Raw genomic sequence first — 20,894 nt, forward strand, 5'->3', positions numbered from 1 at the left:
AACTATTCCAGTTTAAATTTCCTCGCCCCTTGAGGTTTTAGTCCTGTGCTGTGTCCCAGATGACTCACCTGGAGACTCATGTAAATTACCGGCATTCATATGTAAATAGAGGCGGCCGGCGGCATTGATATGTATATCATGCCCCCCTGAGGTCATATCCACAGTAATCTCTAGCAACCAATCAACAAGCAGAAATCATGTACTGTAACCTCTAGCAACTAACCAGTGAGCTGTAATGTGTTCTGTAACCTCTAGCAACCAGTCAGTGAGCGGTAATGATACACTGAAACCTCTGGCGACCAATTGCAATAGCTGCCTGATCTGATTCAGTAAATTGATTTTGAGTCTAACTGCTATTTATTGTATGTCTCAGAGCAGGTGCAGAGCAAGACTGCATGGGGAGGGGGCTCCCAAGAAAAGTTTTTCCCAGGGTCCAATCAATATTAAAGACGACCCTGGCAAAAGTATTTGCAACTTGTACACAATGGGGGGGGGGGGGGGGGATTCTCTGCTTAGAAACCAGTACGGTCCCAAGTTTTGACAATAAAACTTAATTGAACAAGCTAAAGTTAGGACTTGATTGGCTACCATGTCCAGCTGCACCAGATTCTGAGTGCTCCAATTTTAGTAAATCTCCTCCAATGTGGATTTGTAGTGGCTATAAAAATGTTAGATGACTCATATAGTTAAATTGGATGGATTGTTATGTACTAGCAAGCCAGGACACCCATCTGTGCTTGCAAAAGGCAAATAAAAATCCCGCCTAAAGTTTTGTACAGTATATATAATATATACCAATCAGCAGTGAAGCACAGTAATTCATGGCATCTATATCTATATTTATATTTCAACAAAGATAGTGTAAGACAGCTGCTTATTGGTTGTTCCATGAGGCATCCTTGGCAGAACTTTGTAAAAGGAAAAAGGCTGTTAACGCATATTTGTTGTAAGCCTGTTGTTCTCCAAGACTAGTGTGCTATGGGTGTCCACAATGCATCTAAAAGAGTATGTTCATTGTAAAATAGAGAACTGATTGAGCCAACCAAATAATGCTGTATATATTTCCCACCAGACAATGTTTACTGCAGTTCTAGAGACATTTTGCTATTTCCACGCTTCGCTGGTGAAACGCCTATCAGCGTACTTACCGCTATCTCCGTTACTAATATATCAGTTATACTTCCCAAAACCGTGACGAAGTCAAACACATTCCAAGCATCCCGCAAGTAGTTCTGCACAAAAGACAGAAAGGAAAGTAAATAATTTTGGTAAATCACATCTCACAAATCCCAAATCAAAGATGGCCATAAACCATCAATTCTCTGCTTTTACAGGTTTATTTATCACGTGTGTCACAAACTACAGCGAGCTGGACTCCTCCAATCTGTCTTTGACTGGGTTTGCCAAGGAATGGAGTCTAAGCCTCTGTACATACGGTCGGAGATTTTGACAACCAAATCCGTCGGATTTTGTCCGTCGGATTTTGCCCATCGGATCTTGTCTAATTTCGTTACGATGGGACTACATTCAGGCTAGTAGCCAATAGCTTTGGTGTAGGAATTTCATCTGAGCATGCGTGGCACTTGGTCCGGTCAAAATTCTCTACACATGATCGGAGTATGTCCGATTGAACCAGTTGGTCGGAAAATATTTCCAACAAGTTGGAAAATTGGGTCCGACGGATATTCAGACGGAATCAGTCCGATGCAGACCACACACAGTCGGATTATCCGACAACACGGTCCAATAGGACACATTCCGACGGATTCTCTGACCGTGTGTACAAGGGCTTAAGCTGGCTACACATATATCAAAACTCAGCTGGTTCACCAGGGACCTAGCCAATTTCCATCTGTGTAGCCCTCTCTGTAAGCCCTTGTACACACGGGCGGACATTCCGACGGAAAATGTCCGATCGGACCGCGTTGTCAGATAATCCGACTGTGTGTGGGCTCCATCGGACTGTTTCCGTCTGAATATCTGACCAACAAAGTTTTAGAGTTGGGCTATAAAATTTTCAGACAACATGATCCGATCGAACTTTGTCCGATGGTTTGTAGAGAATTCCGATCGGACAAAGTGCCACGCATGCTCAGATCAAATTCCTAGACCAAAGCTATTGGCTACTAGCCTGAACATAGTGCCGTCGTAACGAAATAACGTCATAACGTTACGAACAATCGGATATTCCGACAACTTTGTGCGACCCGTGTGTACAAGGGCTTAGACAGAAGCTGATCATTAGAACAGGACTGCTGAAAAACCTTCAATCAGTGACTGCAGCACTGATCAGTGTATTCTGACACCGGGTAGTTCTTTTGTCAGAATACAATGTCCTAGTGGGGGAATAAGTGATGTGGATGCAGGATTTTTTTTTTTTTTTCGTTTAGCCCACTGGCTGAATGAAAATAAAAACTGTGTGTACCTAGCTTTAGGGATATTGACAAGGGACACCTCGCAGGTGTTTGGACCACCTTTTACTATTTCACTGATGCAGCCGAGTCCAAAGAGCTTCCTTCTTTTGGGGCATCCTGCAAGGCTGAAGTGATATAAAGGTTGCCCAGAAGATAATATAAAGTTTGCTATAATCCTTGTAAAATATACAGATTATCTGCTTCTATTCAGTACACATTGAGACAGGACATTCTGGTGCACTTGCTGACTGCCCCTTTCACATGGGCGACCCGATCAGGTCCACCTGTCAGATTTTCAGGCCGTCCTGATCATACCTGCCAGTCTCTTCTATGGATCAGCGGATGTCAGCGCACAAATGTCCTCTGACACCCGCCACCATCCGATCTGATCCGGTCGGCCAAAAACAGATGGATGGTGATCCTATTCCCCATCCGTCTGGCGGATTGGATGGGATGGCATTGGATACAAGCAGACAGGCAGTCTGTTTCTATCCAATTGTCCTATAAAGGAGAACGGGATTGTGTCCGTGCATACACAGACCTGTCATCCACTTGCTTGGCGGGGATCAGAGGAGCGTTCCCTTCGCTGAGCAAGCGGATTTCGCTTAATGGAGGCACCCATGTGAAAGGGGCCATTAGCTAATTAATCCCCCTGGTGGTATTTCCGAGTCTGGCTCGGGGTGGAGATTTTATACCAAAAGCGGTAACCCCCCGAGCCAGACTCGGGACCGCATTGCTGAATGCAGGGAGAGGTTACTTACCTTCTCCCCTGGATCCAGCGATGTCCCCCCGCTGTATGAGCGAGCCGTTCTCCGCTCGATCTATCACGGAGCCGAACGGGGACGGAGAACGGTGCCAAATTCAAAAAGTGAAACGCACAGTATACATACAGTATAATGTAATCTTACAGATTACATTGCTGTATGTAATTATTTCACATCCCCTTTGTCCCTAGTGGTCTGCCCAGTGTCCTGCATGCAGTTTTATCTTATAAAAACTGTTCTTTATGCCTGGAAACTGGAGATTGTCCATAGCAACCAAAACTGTCCCTTTACATCAAAAATGATTTTAGACCAACTAGAAAACAGCGATAATAAATTAGAATCACTCGCAGAATTGAGGGATAGCGATTTGTGGGGAGATCCATCATCAAATACTGAAAAGTAATGACAGCGACAATTCTGCAACTCAGCAAATTTCTGTGTTTTTGATTTGATTACATTATTGAAATTTTTTTATTATTGTTATAAATAACTATAAATAATTATCCCGGGTATGATAAAGTTTGAAAAATGAAATCATAAATTATAATATATTATTATTTGGTATGTCTGCTAGACTCTGGTTTGGACAGATTTAAGTGAGTTATTCCTAAGAATTACAGGACTACAATATAAAACGCCAAATTTCCATGCACAATAATTGTACCGCTTTCAGCACCTAAAACCGGAAATAATCATCCCACCAGGGAGGTTAAAGAGAAGGGGGTTCTGGAACATGTAACTCTAGCCAAAATTGTATTTTCTTCTTTTTTTTTTTTTTGGTAGGAAGGGAATTTTTTTTTATAACCAGGCTTTTTTTTTTTTGTTTTTTGTTTTTTTAATCCCTGTCTCAATTCCTGTTCAGTGACCACACATAAAATGTGAGGGGCTCTCTTCCTAATTTTTAGTAGGGGGATACATTTTTCAGAACCCTTTACCACATTTGTTACCACCTCAATTCCAAAAGAAGTTGGGACGCTGTGTAAAATCTACATAAAAAACAGCATGCAATGATTTGCAAATCGTATAAACCCATATTTTATTTACAGCAGAAAATAGAAAACATATCAAAAGTTTACCTATTTTTTAGGACTGTTACTGATTAAAAATTTCGTGTTCGATGAATAATTTTTTTTTAATCGATTAATCGCGATTAATTAACGCACATACAGATCCAACTACTTTTAGTTGATCTCCTTGCATTGCAACTCTGCATAAGTCAGTGATAAATGTGGTATACACTATATACAATCACCCCAACACTAGTTAGTTTCCACAATCCATGACTTAACTTCACAGTTCAAACAAATACGTTTTAAATTCAAACTGTAGCACTGACTTTTTTTTTTTTCCACATTAGTGTGACAATCCCTCGACCTCCGGTCTAACTAATCACTCTCACCTTATGGTATGGACCCCTGTGCATAGAGGTGGTCATGCATGCGGGTATCAAAAGGGTTAACACGGACCATAAACTTCTCTCACAATCTCAGGTCATGGGTAGAAAGAAAAGATCGAAGTGCTCACCGCTTAAGTATAAGATTGAATTTTTGTGTTCAAACACAAACTACTCACATAAAGATGATAAAAACACAGCATGTAAAGCCGACAATCGTGTTAGTTCCGTAGGGCAGCAGCGGGTGGCGTCATGCGTAGCTCCTCCCCCGTACACGTTACGTACAATCAGAAACTTCAACGTCACCAGACTCCTCCCCCTTCCCTTCGTTAGCAGACGGAGGCACTTGGGGAAGGGGGGGAGGAGTCCGGTGACGTCACCGGATCTCCAGCGGGACTCCCTGAAGACCCGGGAAGTCAGCGGAGAGGTGAGTACCGGTCAAAAAAATTTTGATCGATCAAAAAAATGTACGATTAATCGAGGAATTAATCTTTAATTTTCACAGCCCTACTATTTTTCTTAAAATTATACATTTTCTCAGTTTAATTTTGAAATTGATCATTGCATTCTGTTTTTATGTATACTGTATTTTTACATAGCATAGACTTTTTTTTATTTTTTATTTACATTATATTTTTTGGTCAAAACATATTGAAACCTTTCCACAACAGTTAAGACAGTAGTCAACCCTTAGTATAAATTTGTACCTACAGTTAAGCTTTTATTAATTTTTTACCTGTAGGTACCCTGAATATCTTTTAAATGTGTGTCAATTAGAAGATAAATCGCATTGTATGCAACCAATGACATCACTGAAACATGCGCTGTAGCTCATGACACGCTGAGTGCATCCCAATTGCAGAGAGGGCTGTGCCACTATGGGGACTCATGGCTCATGCGCAGGAGTGAAGTTATCACAGCCTGCCATTGGAACGGCCAGAGAGAAGACCAGGTGAAGATGGAAGCGATAGAGGTGACAACTCAGCGCTAGAAGGCTCGGTTTTAAAAGGACGGTCTGTCATATTGTGCTGATTGGGCCTAATTTAAAATTGAAGACTTTGCTACCACTTTAAAAATATAGGAAAATATCAGATGTAGGTTTCGTACCAGAACACCAAAGGCAATGATTTTCAGGATACATTCCAGTGAGAACATTGACGTGAAAATAATATTGAGGCCCCGCAACATTTCTTCATAGGTACTTGATGCTCCATAGAACTGAAAAAGCAAGAGAGTAAGCCGGCAAATTAAAAGGTGGAATTGTATTCAATTCTATTCACAAAATCCAAAGGAAAGATAAGCTGTGATAGGCAAGATATCGGATTTTAATTTGTGATTTTATTTGGCACTGGGTGTATAATGGCATGCATGAATATGTATGATATCAAAAACTGAACAAATTATTTTCTATGTATGGAGAGCTATAATTTTAGACACAGTTCACACTATTAAAATTTAACAAATTTAGTACCTATGTATAACAAGGCTTCCAATAATAAAGCCTTTCTGATTTACATAAATCCCCAAATGAGTAGGGCGGCCATGGTTTATCTCAAATACTTAGCACAAGGAAAGAAAAGAGGTGACTGTATAACCAAATAGTCCCACACTCATCCAAGTTAAGGCTTGCATAGCCATGAGGTGATATACAGGACATTGTCAATAGCCTATCAGAGCCAAATCTGTTAGAGATTATGTTTTGAAATGAAAGGAGGATATATTGATAATGAAATTTTTCACATATGTGTATAGGAAAGATTTCATGCATTATGTATTTTATGTAAATTATTATAGCGCACCTTATCTCAGTTGAGCCTTACCTTCATCATCAACACGATGGTGTTGAGCGCAATCATCACCATGATGAAATACTCAAATGGAGGAGACACTACAAACCGCCACATCTTATATTGGAACGATTGACGGTTCTGAGGCATGTATCGCGTTAGGGGCTTGGCACTGATGACAAAGTCTATGCAGGCCCTCTGCAAGAAGAATAATGGGAGAGTCAATGTGCTACAGTATATACAAAATGTTACCCCAAAACAATCCCCACTTTGGTAAAAATTGAAATGAAAATCTTAATTGGCTTTGGATATTGCACTGGGAATAAATGTCTCACTGTTTTCTGTTAATCTGGCCCTGTCTCTAAGCATAGCAGGATTTAACGTAGGGCCTATTGGAGCTGCAGCTCCAGGCCCCTACATTAATATAGGCCCAGCAGGGTTGCACTTACCATTTGGGCACTGCGATTGCCCTACTGATACCGCCCACTGCCAAACTCAGCCCCAAATGCATTTTGAAAAATTTTTTTTTTAAATAAAAATGAAATTGTAAAAAATAATAAAAAAAATGAAATAAAAATATTTTTATAAATGCTGACACCGTCCACTGCTCTACTGACTCCATCCACTGCCCTAATGACACCCTCCACTGCCCCCCCAAATCATTGTGGAAAAAAAAGTTCAATTGTAAAAAAATAAAATAAAAAAACAAAAATAACAATGTAAACAATAAAAGATTGAAAAAAAATGTATAAATGTAAAACTTGGGCTCATTCAATTATTTGTTGCAAACGGGTTCTCTTGCACATACAGTGTGAATGAGCAGTTTGTTTAAAATACATAATTTATTATAATAAAAAAAAAATTGTGTTTAATTTTATTTATTAACCATAAAAATGGCCCTTCAAAATCCTCAGCACCAGGCCCATAATGCTCATAATCCGGCCCTGCTTAGAGAAACCAAACATTGATGTCTTTGAACGACAATGGAGCCCCCGACTAAAATCAGGAGGATCTGTAGGTGTTCTGGATTAGTCATTTGTCTTTTTTATATCCCTCCCTTTGTAAATAGGATGGCAAAGAGACATGGATGACAATGGCCACACTTCTTCCTAAAGGTGTTAAGCCTCATACACACAATAGGATTGTTGGCCAACAAAACCGCGTACTTTTGTCTGAAGGGTGTTGACCCAAACTTGTCTTGCATACAAACTGCAAGGAATTGTTGGCCAGCAAATACGAACGTAGTGATGTACTATGTTGGTTTTTCAGCTCTTTAGAGCCACCCTTTGGGCTCCTTCTGCTAATTTCGTGTTAGTAAACATTTGTGAGTGTTGAACGGAAAAGCGCAAAATGAAAAGTGCGAATCATTTCTGAACGGCCATTCATCAACCAGCCATGTTGCGGAATCGGGGGCGATAGCGTGTCATTTACTATTGGCCTTGGAGTTATGGAATTATTGCTTTTGACATTATTTTTTTGGTTGAATAATGATTTGATTTGGTATATTTTCTATATTTTTGGATGCATAGAATGCACTTTTTGGTTAAGTTCTATTGGCAGATAGCACATCTAATTTTCTTTTTCTTTTTTTAATGCACAAAAAAAAAAATACACTTGGCTATGTGTTTTACTTCAAATGACAGTTTGGGAGTCGGCAGTTGCATTTAAAAAAATACAATGTAAAATTGACAAAGGACACCAACATAGTTGTATCTTTGAGCTTAAAAGCTACGGGATAATCGTGTTGTGGTAACTTACCCAAATAAAAAAAAATAACATAAAAAATGCATAGTATTATTCTTGATATCACTAGAAAAAAAAAAAAAAAAGCCTTTGAAAATGAGTTTGCAATAACGCCATCAGTATCACCAGCAAAGCAGCTTCATTATTATCCCATTAAAGAAGAAGAGAATGTGCTCTGCAACTCAAGACTTCATAATTTGCCACGTCACGAATGTTCATTTTTCCATTACGAACGCTAGTTTACAAGTCCGACTTCTGGTTTGTCCTTGCTTCCAAGCATGCGTGTTTGTACTTTGGACTTTCGTCCGACAGACTTGTGTACACACTGAAAATCTGCCAACAGTCATTTGTCTGCGGAAAATTTTAAAACCTGCCATCCAACATTTCTCAGTGGAAATTCTGACAACAATTGTCCAATGGAGCATACACATGGTCGGATTTTCTGCCAACAGCCTGCCATCACGTAATTCCCATCTGAAAATCCGATCATGTGTACGAGGCTTTAGAAGTGATGGCATGCAGAAAAGCAGTACATGATACAACTGGCTCCATCTCATTCTCCCTACCTCATTCTTCTCAAGACTGCACTCCGACATGACCTTGTCTCCCTGCTCCTGGAAAGTGATGATAATTAGAGCCACAAATATGTTGACAAAGAAGAAAGGAAAGACCACAAAATAGACCACATAGAAGATGGACATTTCCATGCGAAAGCCAGGAGTGGGGCCCTGATCCTCGTAGGTTGCATCCACCGAGTGTTTGAGGACGCTGAAAAGGAAAAGTAACCCTTTATATTACAATGATTGCTTAGCTGTGATGCAAGTATACTACAGAAAGCGTTCTATACATAAAGACGAGCCTTTGCATTAATAGGAAGGTTGAGGTCAGACTCTTGAAGATTAATAAAAATCGTGTCAGTGGGATAATCAAAAAAAGTGAAATCCATCATTCAAAAAAGCAGCTGATGTGACTTCACATTTTCTTATGGTGTAAAGCAGGGGTGCCCAACCTTTTTTAAGAGCGAGGGCCACTTAAGCAACTTGGTAACCAGTCGCGGGCCACAATGAGCGGAGCGGGCGGATGACAGGTCATGGCATATAGGCCCTCCAATCCGATCCACCTAGATGAAAAGGGATGAACTCCCTTCTATTTTTTTATCGGATTTTTAGGAACGGATTGGAGGTAGGTGGGAGTAAACGGACAAAAGTTTGTTTACATCTGCGGCTCCGTAGAGGTGAATTGAGGGTCCGATTGGGTAGGGCCGATTGTGTGAAAAGGGCCTAAACTGCTTTCACACTGATGATTACCCACACCGTGGGTGCAGGGTAGTGCACCTGGGTCTATCCTGTGGGCTAACTGAACTTTGCCATAGACTCTGCCTGTGGCAAAAGCTGGCACTGTACAGGAAGCATTGGCTTATGGGCTCTTCTCTGCAGCCGTTTTCTTCCTCTACCACCAGCTTCATTCACAACACAGATGCTGTGGTATGACGGGTCGGCAACGTACGATCTGGGCTTGCTAATCTGCCATTCCAGAGCAGGAGGTCGCGGGCCACATCAAAGGGCTCCACGGGCCACTGGTTGGCCCCCCCTGGTGTAAAGTAAATTTTTTTTTTTGTTTTTTTAATTCTCTTTATTGAAAGTTTTCTTTTGAATACAAAACAGGGCCTTAGGGGCATAACCCGGCCAATCATTGCACACCAACATGTGTATAACATAACACTACTAGTCAAGTATCTAAAAAAACAACCTAACCAAACACCACTCAGATCTATGCTCAGGTAACTCGTGTCAGAATTTTATAAAGAGAAATTGTCTCTTGGGAGACCGTCTCCCGGATTTTAGTCATTGGCCTTGGACCTTTATAAGGACAATTTGAGGATATATGTGAAATGCATGCAGAGTTCTTGGTTTTTAATATGACCTCTCCAACTAACCAACAGGGGTCTAGGCTTAGCGCAATATTCCTTTCCTTAAATAGAAAATGAGAAAAAGCATGTAGCGCTCATATGTGCAAGTCTATCTCATCTCATGTGAGACCTATACCTTACCAAACCAAACATACATGAATAAACTCATATACATCTATAAAGTGCTAAAATGTGCAAAAAAAATGTATGATTAAAACACATGCACCCAAACTTAATCAGGTGAAAAAAACATTAATTTAAGTGAAAAAATTAAAAAATAAAGTGAAAAAAAATGTAACAAAAAAATGTGTATATATATATATATATATATATATATATATATATATATATATATATATATAAATTAATTAAAGTAAAACATTAATATAGAAGTCCAACAGTGATAGTCCACGGATAAAATTATGATTCTTGTCCAAATAAGGTAATTTATCCATCACCACACCTTCAGTGACCGTGAGTCCCCCCAATGTGAATGCACTCACCAGCTATTAAGCCTCACACTTTCGTGCTTGGCTGATAAGACTTTTAACCCTCTAATCAGAGTTATGATTGGAGAATCATCAGAGGGGTCTAGGCTACATCGCACAGAAGAGCCGTGTAAAGATGACAGACAGCACAGTGGTGTAGTGGTTAGCACTTTCACCTAGCAGTAAGAAGGGTCGCTGGTTCGCATTACCCAACCACGACACTACCTGCCTGGAGTTTGCATGTTCTCCCTGTGTTTGCGTGGGTTTCCTCCGGGTACTCCGGTTTCCTCCCACACTCCAAAGACATGCAGGTAGGTTAATTGGCTTCTGTCCAAAATTGGCCCTAGTATATGAATGGGGACCTTGGATTGTGGGCTCCTTGAGGATAGGGAACAATGTGAGTGTGCAATGTACAGGGATAGGGACAATTGTAGACACTCACTCAGGTTGAACTGGATGGACTGGTGTCTTTATTAAACCTTACTAACTATGAAACTATCAGATCTATCTAGGTTAATCCCCTAAGGGCTGATCATCTATTGTGGAGTCTGAGTCCGTCCATAAATGCCAGACCTTGCCATATTTTTTGTTGCTTTATAGAGGGGTATTGTTGCGTTAACCATTTGTTTCCATGAGGACAGTGTGAGAGGAGTAGGTGACCTCCACTTCACTACAATGGCTTTCCTGGCATAAAATAAAAGGATACCTATGAGGGTGCGTGTTGCTTTGGCAAATGCCAGCTGTTCCACCAGGCCAAGGAGGCAGACACGGACTGTCAGGGGGATAGGGATAGTGGACAAACTATGAATAAATTGGGTTACCTCCAAGGTGTAAAGTAAGTATAAAAAAAAAAAATTAAATAGTTAAATACACATTTGCTGAAATGTCCTTTGTTGCTAAAGACTAGACTTCTGTGACTTTGGTGCAAAGCCCCAATGATTAATACGTGCATTCTCTTTACCTATTTTAAACAGTTGACAGGTTCACTTCAAATGGCGTTGATTGAACAGGCATTTGATTGCCGAATGCCATTTATTCCTTGTGTCTCTCTACCATACAGTAAAAGTATACCCAGATACAAAATTCCCTATTTTTCTCCTATAAGAGCATTTAGCAAGAGAGAGGTAGTCAGAGTAGGAAGCACTTACTTGGGCCACCCTTCCCCAGTGGAAACCGTAAAGAGAGTCAGGAGAGCCCAAAGGACATTGTCGTAGTGGAACTCATATTTCTTCCATTGCCTGGGCTGTGCCCTCACATCATCATTTTCATAATTAAGATATTCCCCCCTAGACAGAGCAGAAAGATCATCAGTAGAGAATTTTATGATCTTGAGATCGCAATTTTATGCTTTCCGACACTTACCGGCAATCTTTCTCCAAGTCTTTTGACTCATCTGTACAGTAAAAGAACTTGCCCTTGAAGAGCTGAACAGCAATGACGGCAAAGATGAACATGAAGAGCATATAAACGATGAGGATGTTGAGTACATTCTTCAGTGAATTCACTACACAGTCGAACACCGCCTGCGGGAAACAGTGACCATAAGAGGAAAGAATATGGGGACTCGCCAACAACTCAACCAGCAGTCTTTTTAGAGCCGAACTAGAATAATGATTACACTGAAGATCAGTGTTTCTCAACCTACTTTTAGTCAAGGTGCCCTTTAAAAATTATGGACGGGGCACGCCATTCTAAAATGTAAGAACTATTCTAATAGTTTAACATAATGCAGCAACATCCACAAGTCCGAGTAGAACACCCAACGTTTGATGGAAAAACCATTGGAATACCAGGCAGTACCAGTTTTCAAAAGTGTATTCGCTTTGGAAAAATAAATCACCTCTCTCAGCTAATGTGACCCCACCACTGATGGAGAGTTTTGGATGTTCTTGTCCACCTTTGTATTTTTGCAGTCATCATGTGACCAGCAGACCAGGAAGAGTTCAGGAATATTTTTTTTGCTGATGCTTAAGGCCCATACACACGACAGGACTTTTTGACAACAAACATGCAAATTAGCTGTTTTGGAGCAACATCCGACCGTGTGTACGCTCCATCGGACAAACTTTTTCAGATTTCATCTGACTTTTGTTGGTTGTGCGAACGGACAAACAAAAGTCCAATAGAGCAAAGTCTGATCGTGTGTAGGACTTTTTGTACAAAGTACAAACACGCATGCTCAGAACCAATGCAAAAGATCAGACAACAATACAGAAGTTGACCAAAGGTGGCGGTAAAGAGCAGAAAAACCACGTGATTTGGTGGAAGTTGGCTGAAAAAGTCCTGCTGTGTGTATGCAATACAAGTTCTCGGCCGACGCCCTTTGTACAAACTTTCCTGTGGATTTTTGCACAAAGTTCGATCGTGTGTATGAGGCTTTAGGCAAATGATAGCAGCCAAGTTCTCTACACAATAACTTAAACCTAGATAACAGTTTTATATTTTTTGCTTATTAACACAGATGGGCAAGTCAGAAAGTAATTTTTTCATGCAAGAAGCACTTCCCAATTGTAGATTTGCCAATCCACAGAATTACACCCTTGCTAAACTCCATCCATAATCCACAGATAGGAATATATGCTGATAGTCTTCTGTATAACCCCAGACCGATATCTATGTATATAGGAAGAGGCTGCATTCTCATCGAGAGGACATCTTTTTTTTCCAGGAAAACATTTGCAATTGTTTCTCAGATGCAATTAGCAAGTCACCAATTTATTTTAAATTGAATTAACATTCCGGGGAAATAAAAAAAAGACATCCTTTAGTTCAGTTACATATTCATAAAGAAATCATTAAATGTATTTGAAAAGACTGCTAATACTAATGACTGCGATCTATTTTTTATAGTTATGCACTGTGAGCCAAAAAGCACTGCACTGTACAGTGCTGCCAACTAAACATGTTTCAGGCACTGTGGGCTGGAGAGGGAGGCTTTTCAGCAGGTTACAGGGGGTAAGAAAGTGGGAGAAGGACCCCAGCAGCGTCATGATGTTGCAAAAGCAAAGAGCTGTGTCACTCTGCCAGCAATTGTGTGTAGTAGGCCTGCATCATGGAGCTGGCAGAATTATAAATATGACGACAGATAAAATATCAATATAGATGTACCGGTGCAGACAGGCTGTAAAATGCATACAATAAGTCAGAAAACAAGGCAGTAAACGAGGCCATAGAAGACAGATGAGAAAACAAACCTTGAGCTTGGGCAGCCGCTTAATGGTTTTCAAAGGCCGCAGAACCCTGAGGACCCGCAGGGATTTGATGGTGTTTAGATCTTTCCCTTTGTTCCCTCTACAGAGGACACACAAAGAGATATCGTCAGTCAAATTTTACAAGATGGCACCCAGCGTGAGCGTCTTCACCCCGAGGATCAGATTCATGCTTTACCTCTTACAATGCTCTTCCCAGAATCTGGGTCACTCTTATCAGGGCTGCACTTTCATTTTTTTTTTTTTAGACTTCCCTTCTTATAACACAGAGAAATACCTCATAATATCATTTATGGAAAGGACAACTGACCTGATTTATCTTAAAGGAACCTCCACTGAATGTAAAATGGAGGCTGCCATAGCTGACCCTCTATGTGTACTGACTGGATGTCATGCCGATCACTTGAATTCAGTACTCTCAGGAACTGACTAAGAGCAAGTACCTGACCATTAAAGTCAAAAACATTGGGTTGTGTACTTGTTTAAGTGTGTCACTGTATAGTAGAGCTGCACGATTCTGGGAAAAATGAGAATCACCATTCTTTTGCTTAGAATAAAGATCACAATTCTCAAAAAACTGTTTTATTTGAAAAATTTACAGGCAGGGTATTGCTAGAGTATTGGCAGGGTATTGCTAGAGTATTGGCAGGGTATTGCTAGAGTATTGGCAGGGTATTGCTAGAGTATTGGCAGGGTATTGCTAGAGTATTGGCAGGGCATTGCTAGGGTATTGGCAGGGTATTGCTAGGCTATTGGCAGGGTAAGGAGGGATGGCTGCTTCCATCTCTGGATCTCTCCCCTCCACTGTACAGATTAGTACAGAGGGGGAGAGAGGAACCGGCGTCATGACATGACGCCGGTTTGTTTACAAGTGATCGCTCCGTCTGAGCGATCACAGTGTAAACAGCGTGCTGTTTCCCGGCCACTGTACCCGCCCACAACCAGGCAGCGGCACGCCACATCACACGCTCCAATGACTGACGTCAGTTCTGATGGCTGAAGTCCTTTCCGATATCTGCCATTTGTGTTCCACGCTGGTTACGTGGAACCGGCGGCAAAAAATCGCGGGTCACCCAGAACTTAGATCGAGTGAATCGAGATTGCGATCGTTTCGCGATTAATCGCGCACCTCTACTGTATAGTGAAGCCTTTGTATTAGTATGCCAGACAGACAACTAGCATTTTCAGCAGTGCCACAAACTGCAATGGCCTGCTCTAAGCTAAGCAGAACTAAAAGGCAAAACTTTTTTTTTTCTGGCTATAATAAAGGGGAGTTCTAACCCGTCAGGCTTTTTTGCACATTTTAGGAGATTTACCTTCACTTTCTGTCCCATAACAACAACAGGGAGTGAGGAAAATGCTACAAAATGAAAGAAATCTTAATAATGGTCTCCAGAAAAAAATGTAAACTGTGAATTTACCTAATGGGGACACAAACACCAAGCCTTTGGTTTTACTTTAATAAGACTATCTTCATGTGGGTCCAAGCATATGATTTAAATGATTTCTCAGATTTGAGCTTATCTTCTTACATTGGAATTGTTCTATTTCATTGAGTTAAAAAAACAATACTGGTAAGGTAACTTTTTACAGGTTTGCAATTCGTATCAAATGTATCTGGACGTATGACCATAGATACAAATAGGTGCCACTTTGGGGACTACATTTGAGCTCATGCAGTGTCACTAATGACTTAACACAAATATATATATATTTTTTTTTTCACACAAATATTCTTTGGAGGAAAAAAAAATAACAGAATAGTGTGTCGGAAGTGGGACAATCTTTAGACAAGGAATTCTCTGTGTTATGTGAGGATGGTAAAAAAGGATATGCAGATACACCTGATAACAGAATTGTTGCTGTAAGACATTAACCGGAGCTCCATTGACATTACCATTCCTTAGGAACAGGGAGGGGCCACAGCATTCAGTGGGGCCTCCCAGATGCAGAGCATGCTTCATCCATCATGCATCTTGGTTAGTCATGCATACCCGATTTGAGTTTCATACCTGTGCTGTGCTGGCTTTCACCTACAGAGCCCCTAGCCCCGTGTGGAATATTTAACAACCTTTCCATTGGTGGAGATCATACTTCACAGCCAAAGTAAATTTAAAAGGGTTCACGTTCAGTTTTTTGTTTCCAGTTGTAAGTGGTAGAGGGTTTACTACTAAATGGACCTGCACTATGCATAATGGCTACAATGTTGTCTGAAATCCAAATTACAAACTAAAGCTGTTCAGTGGTCTAAGATCAAGTGTAGTATCTGTTCTTATCAGTTACCAATAGGTGGCGCTTGCTTCCGTCCCTGTTCTACGGCGAGGTGGAGCAGGGGTGGCGGTTGCTATGCAAAGCCTGTTGGTGTAAAGGTGACCCGGAGCGGTTCGTAGCCGAAAGGGAAGCCTTCTGATGGGGGCGGAGAACCACTGGTCGAAGCCAGGGGAGGGGACCCTGGCCTTCTGGCCTGGATTGTGGCAGCTTTAGCTCCGGTCAGTTTTTCGGGAGGGAACGTTTGTTCCCCTTTCTCCCACCGGGGGAACGGCCTGTACTTCCCGAATGTAATTAGGTAGGAGTGATGGGAGCGAGGGTGCGACCTGATGGCAAAGGGTCTCACTAAGCTCCCGGATCTCCACGCCTTCCTGACTGGGGTGGGGGCTGTCATGGTCTGGGCTGGGGGTCAGGGATGCTTCTGTTGGAAAGCCCATGGTGATGTGCCCCTGGAGTGGCAGTCCAGGGGTGCCTTATACTCACTGTGCTACGCACTTTGATATTCGGCACCTAGGTCACGTCACCATTAACACGCTTTTTCACACCTGCCTCTAGGGCCCGGCCTTTGGCTAGGACCAGAGGAATTTTTGATTCCTGGCCGGAGGGCCTGGCCATTGTATTGCACAGTGGCCCCCTTTTCACTCTCCTCTTCACTATCCCTTTCCTCACTTTTTATTTATTTTATTTGTGTTGTGTGAGTCACGTTTGTCACTTCACGTTTTGATTAGTAGGGTGTCGGTCCTCGGACCAATCCTGAACGTCTTGTGGGAGAGCGGACATAGGCCTTTTGGCTTGGTCCAATCTCCATTGGGGGGGCCTACCTTCGGGGAAGCCCCCATAGTACCAAGTACCTAGGAGGTTCTGTTTCGGCAGTCCTCCCGGGGAAAGGAGGTCGCCTGGCTTCGGCTAGACGGCCACTGTTGAGTCTGGTACCTCAGTCCCCGTCAGGAGCCTAACGCCCCGGGGGATCAGGGTATGGTCCTTCTTTAGGAGGACATCAGACACCCGTCTGCACTTTTTAGTGTTCACTCTTTATGTGTGTGCACTTTTTTTATGCACCGGGTGGAAGTTTTTTGGGTGTGTTTTGCACGCCATGGGCTAAAATTAAAAAAAAAGCTGTTCAGTGGTTTACACCTTTTAATTTTTTTTATTTTCACATTACTACCTTGGCCAGGCAAAATACATTATCTATAATGATCAGGAACTGGGTTTGTTTGAGGCCAGGCAAGGCCAAGCCAGTGTTTGAGCAATTGCAGGAACTGGCCTGGCATCACCGTAGTCTCTACAAACCTTTTTACCTTCCACAATGCTTCTGTAATTCTAGAGCATTCTTATTTTTTTTTATTTTTTCTCTTAACTGATAAGAACAGATTTTTTTTTTCTTTCTTTAAAAAGCCTAAAAGGCAAATCCTTGCAAGGATGATCTTTCTTGCCTCCTCCACCTCACCACAAGTCAAAGATGAAAGTCAGCATACTTGAAGCAGCCAATAGCAAGGTGCAGGAGGTGAGTCTAAAGCCCCGTACACACGAGAGAACTTATGTCCGACAGACTTCCGAAGGAGTTCTGCCGGAGTTCCGACAGAGTTCTGACGGACTTTTCGACTGAGCGGACTTGGCCACACACAATCACACTAAACTCCGACGGATTCAAACGTGATGACGTACGACTGGACTTGAATAAGGAAGTTCATAGCCAGTAGCCAATAGCTGCCCTAGCGTCGGTTTTAGTCCGTCGGAATAGCATACACACGAGCAAATTTTTCGGAGGGACCGGGTCCGGCGGAGTTCTGTCGGAAAAATTTGAAGCATGTTCCATATTCTAAAGTCCGTCAGACTTTGGCGAATCAAAAGTCCGTTGCAGCCCACACACGATCGAATAGTCTGACGGAATCATTCCGTCGGACTTTGGATGTTCAAAAGTCCGCTCGTGTGTACGCGGCATAAAACCGACCTTACTGGACCCAGACATCATTTGCAAAATGGTATTCATAGCTTTTGGGGGGGGGGGACTCAAAACCACACCACTAGTATTTAAAGGTTCCTGTTGCTAATATTCCTAGTGGTCATAAAGTGTGAAATTCATGATGGTCAAAACTCAAACTTTAGTTCTAAATATGTAAAGAGCTGTCTGTTTTTCATTTCTTGAATGTACTGCTTGGCAGTGAAATAAAAAAAAAACGATCAATTTGTGAATCTGTGATACCATCATTTTTTAGTCATGTCCTTTGTAAAGCTATAGGCTGTATGTATGACAGCCCTAGAATAGTGTGATGGAATTTTTTTGTTCCATAGCCTGGGTTCCCCAATGTGCCGGTGCCTGGTTTATCTTGAACATGCAGAGGACCCTCATACATGTTGTTGCATTTATTTATTTGATGTTGACAAATAAAAAATTGTATCTCTTATTTACGGTACTTTTGAAGCTCAGGGAAAAAAGTCATGCAAATAATATATTCTATATGACTTTACTGATTATTTTCTCGTGACTAGAAGACTTCTTTAAATGTAAGTACCCACTTTCTGAACTACTGTTTGTCATCTACTTAGGGATGAGGTGTGCTATAAATCATTGAGCTGTAGAAGTGCACCACTAGTTTGTAAAGAGAGGGGGAGAATACTGGAGAAAGCACAGATGAGTGTGAAAGGCTTCTGTGCTCATCTGATTTATATTTACAAGATCTAAAAACATTTTAATCAGCACAGCACAGGTAAACTAAGTAGGTCACAGGTGTAGAAATGACAAATCATTAGATGTGATCCAAGGTTATCTTGGGTGGCAGGCTTAGGCAATATGTGACACATAAGGTTGCAGAACTACTAGGAGTAAAACGTCCCACAGGTTGCCTAAGCCTGCTGTAAGGTGTACAAAATCTCTTGGCCATCTTACAGTACAGTAAAAATCTTAGTTAGCTGGGGGTCAATGCATGTGGTGGATATTATATGACGAGAACATGCGCTGAAGTAGGCTGTAAAATCTAACAGCCTCCGAAATCAGCCTTCAAAATTGGCCCCTAGGAGTGCCTTGTCTATTAATGCCTCCAGGGTTTACTTAAACCTTCATCTGCAGTTCATTCAATGAAATTAATGAGATGGTTGTGGCTAATTCTACATTGTGGTACAGGATGACAAGAAGGAAGGGTTGGTGTTGTTACAATGGTTCTAAGATTATAGGGCACAGAAACAAGAATTGGAGGGACGCATACAGGACCTTCCTGTATGTGTAGAAATTATATTGCATTTACCCAACAAAACTCCTAGAGACAGAAAAAGAGAATCCGGCCATGGAGAGACAAAGAGAAAGCGTAAAATCAGTAGACAAGCACACTACATAAAGCCACAAAGCAACAACAAAGTCAACAATGCCTTTAACATAAAGTCAACATCTGCACACAGTTCCTGTCCATTTTTCCATTCCCCTTTCCCAAAGCTAGTTATATACTTTACTAAGAAGACTGCAAATAAATAAATATATCATTTAATGCAATTGCCTCAGGAAATGTACTTAATCTCCTACAGAGGGCAGTATATACTGGAACAACAATCCCTTCACGGCCAACTATGTTTGCATCAGTCCACTGTATTATATATCGGTATTTTCTCCATGTATTTTCAGAATACAATTTCACATATTTTATACGCATTTCTTAATTATCGAACTGTATTTGATAACCTATATTTAAATGTACCTCCCCTAAAACAAATTGTATTAAGATGGAATTCATTGGGTTAAAACAAATATTTTTTTGTTCTCATATGCTACATTTGGTTGGCAGGATGTATGTGTGTCAAATCTAGTTGTCAGAGGACATGAATGTTTCTTCTCTAATAAACAAGTGATTTGAGGGAGCCTTCCAGGGTCTACTAACAGGATTTAAGGTGGTCCTCCTAATCCTAGTGTTTTTTTTTACAAGATATGCCGTGTACACACGATCGGACTTTTCGAGGGACTAGGTCCAACAGACTTTCGACGGAGTTCTGACAGAGTTCTGACGGACTTTCCAAATGAACGGACTTGGCCACACACAATCACACCAAAGTCCGACGGATTCAAACGTGATGACGTACGACCGGACTACAATAAGGAAGTTCATAGCCAGAAGCCAATAGCTGCCCTCGCGTCGGATTTTGTCCGTCAGACTAGCATGCACATGAGCGGATTTCTTGGTCGGAACTGGGTCCAGCGGAGTTCCGGCGGAAAAATTTGAAACATGTTCCATTTCTAAAGTCTGTCGGATTTTTGCAAATCAAAAGTCTGCTGCAGCCCACACACGATCGAATGGTCTGCCGGAATTGTTCTGTCGGACCTTTGATGTTGAAAAGTCCGGTCGTGTGCACGCGGCATAAGTCATACTAAATCTAGTCCTGAGATCTATAGTGTAACTGCTAGGTATACTGGTAGGATCAAGGATGCTTTGTTTGATGTTCAAGTTAAATCCAGGGCAGTCTTGGTATATCTAGTAATGTAACTGGAAGTTTAGCTGAGATCACTAGAAATAGGATTTATGTCATTCCTACTAGGTGTAGTTGTAGAATCCCCGGTGAACTGCTAGGTCTAAATGACCTGTTAGGTTCAGTAGTAGGATACAGAGTTATTGAGTGTCTTCTTATATCTAAAAACAGGCCCTAGTAAGGTCCTACTAGGTCTATAGTGAATTATTAGGACTAGAGAAAGGAACCAATGTTGCTATGCTAAGTCTAGTGGTAGAATACAAGGTAGTCTGCTTGATGTACTGGTGAGCTCCTGGGTGGTCCCGACAGGTCTCACTGAATCCAATTACTGACGGAATTACCTTGAATCACACCAGTACACCTATCTCCAAGTGGTTGTGGATACTTTAAGGGCTAGTGGGTAATGCTGTTGGTAGGTACTGGGGATGTTCAGCAGTGCTATCCAGGAAAGTCCTCCTTGATTTAGCCAT

At 41.5% G+C, this 20,894-nt stretch overlaps 1 protein-coding gene across 10 annotated transcripts in view; it reads right to left on the reverse strand.

Annotated features, from left to right (window-relative positions):
* Nucleotides 1–20,894, reverse strand: part of CACNA1B (calcium voltage-gated channel subunit alpha1 B) — a 495,135-nt gene that overhangs the window by 106,419 nt on the left and 367,822 nt on the right. For all 10 annotated transcript variants that reach the window (XM_077467940.1, XM_077467939.1, XM_077467936.1 and 7 more), the window contains 7 exons: nucleotides 13,693–13,789; nucleotides 11,861–12,021; nucleotides 11,647–11,784; nucleotides 8,668–8,869; nucleotides 6,392–6,556; nucleotides 5,679–5,789; nucleotides 1,149–1,232 (listed from right to left, as the gene is read on the reverse strand). In XM_077467940.1, the coding sequence (XP_077324066.1) occupies nucleotides 1,149–1,232; nucleotides 5,679–5,789; nucleotides 6,392–6,556; nucleotides 8,668–8,869; nucleotides 11,647–11,784; nucleotides 11,861–12,021; nucleotides 13,693–13,789 (958 nt within the window). The remainder of the gene's footprint in view (nucleotides 1–1,148; nucleotides 1,233–5,678; nucleotides 5,790–6,391; nucleotides 6,557–8,667; nucleotides 8,870–11,646; nucleotides 11,785–11,860; nucleotides 12,022–13,692; nucleotides 13,790–20,894) is intronic.

Source organism: Lithobates pipiens, unplaced genomic scaffold (assembly GCF_037356315.1).
Source record: "Lithobates pipiens isolate NorthernLeopardFrog02 unplaced genomic scaffold, aLitPip1_a1.2 Scaffold_11, whole genome shotgun sequence".
Lineage (NCBI taxonomy): Eukaryota > Metazoa > Chordata > Amphibia > Anura > Ranidae > Lithobates > Lithobates pipiens.